We start from the raw sequence: 3,625 nt of genomic DNA on the forward strand, positions 1-3,625 counted from the left end.
AAAGCTGCCAGCTAACGTCATTAGCCTACAGAAGAAGAAAAACAGACGAAGAAGAAAAGACAGAGTGTGGAGCACAGATGTACTAAGAGAAGTGTGGAGCTTCATTTAAATCACCAGTGTGGGAACACTTTGGTTTCCCGGTGCAACATAACGGTGATGGGACGCGAGTGGTGGACCGGACAAAGACTGTCTGCCCACGATGTTTCACCAGGAGATGCTGTTCAATTCTGTATTGCCTTTTATTTTGTATTAGCCCTAGGCTGGAGTAATTGAAACACTCATTATTTATTTTGTAATATTTTCAAGAGATTTTCAGTTTTGGTACTATTTGAAATATTTGTTTGACAATATTACTAATGTGAGAGTTTGTTCACTGTTTACATTTTACTGTGTAATACAACACTGAAAATGTTTTCCCGTTGTACTGAACCCGTACCAAACCGTGACTTGTGTGTACCGTTACACCCCTAGTCAGGAGTATAAAATTACTAAAACAAATGTCAATAATAGTTTCACAGTTTCAGAGATACACTGAAAACTCATCAAGACTATTTTTTTAAAAATATGCAAATTCATATGGAATAGGTTGTTTTCTTAAGTTCAGTTAGAAGTCACTAACAGGGCAGAACAGTCTTGTAAAGATCTTTTTTACCATAGTATCCATCAACTAAAGGCAGTGAGTACTGTGGTCATCTTATGGTGATCTTATTTGACTATTATCTATATACCTTCATCCACACAATCACACAACTTTATTTTTAGTCTCTGACAGTGACGTCAAACAGGCTCCTCTAAAAACTAAAATGTGTATAAAACACTGGATTCACAGTCAGAGAGAGACAGCAGATAAAGTGATAACATCAGATCACACCAGGGTTTTGCTTTGCTTCTCATTTATTGCAGCAGATAATGATTCAGATGGATCCAGACGGCAGAGACATCTAGTGGAGGAACATGTTCATTTCAGATAGAGATGTTGTTGGGTCTAATACAAGTGAATTGCTTTTAAAATCCACCTGTATTAGACCTACTATACATGAGATGATATGATTAATTAATGAGACAGAGAAAAGAAATAGATCATAAAAGAGAAATATTCTGCTGTATGTTTGTCCTGGAGATTTACTTCACAGGACGGATCATCATGCTGATGGACTTCACGGAGTAGTTATGACCCCTCCATTGATACCACACTATTCCAACAGCATTCATAGTTTTGTCAGCCCCCCAGCGATAAACTCCGTTGGGGTTTGTATCGTGACAGGCGTGGTACCAGAACGCCCCCAGATATAGTCTGGCACAGTTTTGAGGTGAAGGGTCCTGGTCTTTGTCAAAAGTGGAGAACTTGTGCCCGTTGTGTTTTGCCATTGCGTCTCCTGCAAGTATAATCAGACTATTACTACAAATGGTGACAGAGTCTTTCTCTACAGTCTGTCTTAACTCACCTGCTCCTCCATTGATGAATCCAGACACATGAATTTTGTATCCGTCACATTCAGCATCAACCTTGAATGAAGTGTACCGAGCAAACACTTTCTTTCCATCAAAGTCCTCCATGGTGACCAGCAGCTCGTACTTTTGCTTGGTTGTCAGGTAGTGGATGTTGTCAAGACCTGAACACACATCAACACACACTTTCATATCAGCCTGTAAAAAAGTCTCATGAAGTTAGTTTGACAGACGGATGTCTCACCGAGCCAGTACTCTCCAGCAGCGCTACCAAAGCCCAGCTTGTAGGGATCCCAGGGTCTGTAGAAGTTCACGGAGCCGTCCATCCTCCTCTGGAACACCTGGAGGACAACACGATTCATATGTGTTAATTATTGAGAAACCAGAAATGATGAAGTTGATTGTAGCTGAAATACTCACCGTCCAGCGTCCTCCTTCTGAATCCATGTCACAGTACACCTACAAATACACATGGTAGTAAATGTGAACCTTCAGTCAGAACTACAACCTAATATATTCCAACGCTAACGCTGTTATGGTTAATGCTGTTGATATCAGTTTGTATTTGTTGTATCAGATGATCTTGCTGTCTTCACATGGTGACTAACTACATTTAAACCTGGGTCCCAGAGATGGAGGAGCTCACCTCTACACCAGATCTTTCTCCAAGGGGATAGATGGTGTAGACTCCACTGTGTCTGTTGCTGTCTTGGTGGTGGATGTCGCTGCAGTCCAGAGGCTGGATGAGTTCAGTGCAGCTGGTCAACATTGGAGTCAGGAGGAGGACGAGTGATATCAGCTGGAACAGAGATAAAATATAAGATGAGACTTTACTGATCCCCAAGAGGAAGGGAGAATGGAGACTCCCTTTAATTAACATGGAGTAAGGTTTGAATCCTTACTAACTGCAGCCAGGAGTTGTGTTTGAATCTGGATCAGAAGGAAACTATAAGGGAGATACGTTCTTTACAGTTTTGTGACTCAAATAAAATGATTAGGTAATAAATGTTGTGCACTTTGTAGTAAACAGAGAGTGATTTGAGATGCCACATGAAGTCCATTCAATGAAACACAAACTACTGTATATAGGGAGACGGTTTAGTCCTATGGCTGCTCTGTTTAGTAGAAATTCTTGGCATGGTTTTCTTTAAGTTCTTGTAGCCAAGCTGATGACTGCTCTGGATTTCATGAATAGAGCAGATTACATTGAAGTCACATTTACCTCCATTGTCTGAATGAAGTAATCAAACTGTTGGTGTTGGTTTGTCTGAGCACCTTGAAAAAAACAAATTAGAAGTATCAGTAAAGTTATATGAAACAAACAAACATTTAAATATACTGAGGTGTAAGGCTTGAGAGAGACATTATATAAAACGTAGAAGTCATTGTTAAATGTTACGTTTGTGCACTGATCCTCCTGCTGAATGCAATCATTACAACTCTTAAACAAAATGCATTTTTGATTTGGATTTGAAATTAAAGCCAGTGAAAAAGATATCTATCAGCAGACATTACCACAGCATCTCTAACTCTTGTAGTAGTGAAAGCACTGCATCTTCTACAATCAACTCATTGTAGAAGAACGCATTGAAGATGGCGGACGCTGGCGCAATTTGGCTGCCGCTCCGTCTCTGACAAAGTGATCGTTAAGTTTATGTCTATCGACCTATGCCTCACCTCTTCAGATTGTCTTGACCAACAGTCTTCTCGAGCTGAATGCTCCTAACTCTTAGAGCTAACTTGTTCAGTGCTGTTTTGCACTGGCTTCTCCCCTGTCGTGAAGACCCCCGTCCTGCTAGCTCCTGCTAGCTTCAGGACTCCCGGGACTTACTCTTGGCACAGCTTCGTCGCCCGTCACCGGGGTGGCCATTCCTGCGGTCTCTCCCTGCTATCTCCTCTACCAGCTCGAGCCCATCTGACCGTCCTTCCGGGATCTTTCCGTCCCGGTGTGGTCGGTTCTGTCGGGCTTTGGCTGGTTTCCTCCGCTGGCCACCACCATATCGGGCTGACAACCTCGCCTCTTCATCAGGATCACCGGGCTAGCAGGCCGGTGGCCCCTCTCCTCATCACTGGACTACTGTTTGCCTGCTGCAGTTATGCTGTGGATTATCCCGTGGATACTCCTGGGGTACACGTTTCCTCTCTTTCCACAGTAACCCGGCTCCTGGTCACAAGC

At 42.5% G+C, this 3,625-nt stretch overlaps 1 protein-coding gene across 1 annotated transcript; it reads right to left on the bottom strand.

Moving 5' to 3' along the window:
• Positions 1–1,036: 1,036 nt before the first annotated feature.
• On the bottom strand, positions 1,037–2,666 carry LOC311504598 (microfibril-associated glycoprotein 4-like). The gene is made up of 5 exons (XM_084567786.1): positions 2,096–2,666; positions 1,870–1,908; positions 1,694–1,790; positions 1,446–1,613; positions 1,037–1,376 (listed from the first exon to the last, which is right to left on the bottom strand). Exons 1-5 carry the CDS (start codon positions 2,327–2,329, stop codon positions 1,123–1,125), a joined length of 792 nt encoding a protein of 263 aa, XP_084423912.1. The 5' UTR covers positions 2,330–2,666; the 3' UTR covers positions 1,037–1,122.
• Between the last annotated feature and the right edge of the window lie 959 nt (positions 2,667–3,625).

Source organism: Chelon labrosus, assembly GCF_963514085.1.
Source record: "Chelon labrosus genome assembly, chromosome: 19".
NCBI classification, from domain to species: domain Eukaryota; kingdom Metazoa; phylum Chordata; class Actinopteri; order Mugiliformes; family Mugilidae; genus Chelon; species Chelon labrosus.

Bases quoted from the DNA above. Each gene is read 5' to 3' on its own strand.
- LOC311504598 (XM_084567786.1), bottom strand. From the start codon at position 2,329: ATGTTAATTAAAGGGAGTCTCCATTCTCCCTTCCTCTTGGGGATCAGT. The intron at 1,909-2,095 runs GTGAGCTCCTCC...GTGTATTTGTAG, and splicing joins GAGAAAGATCTGGTGTAGAG to GTGTACTGTGACATGGATTC. The intron at 1,377-1,445 runs GTGAGTTAAGAC...TTATACTTGCAG, and splicing joins ATTCATCAATGGAGGAGCAG to GAGACGCAATGGCAAAACAC.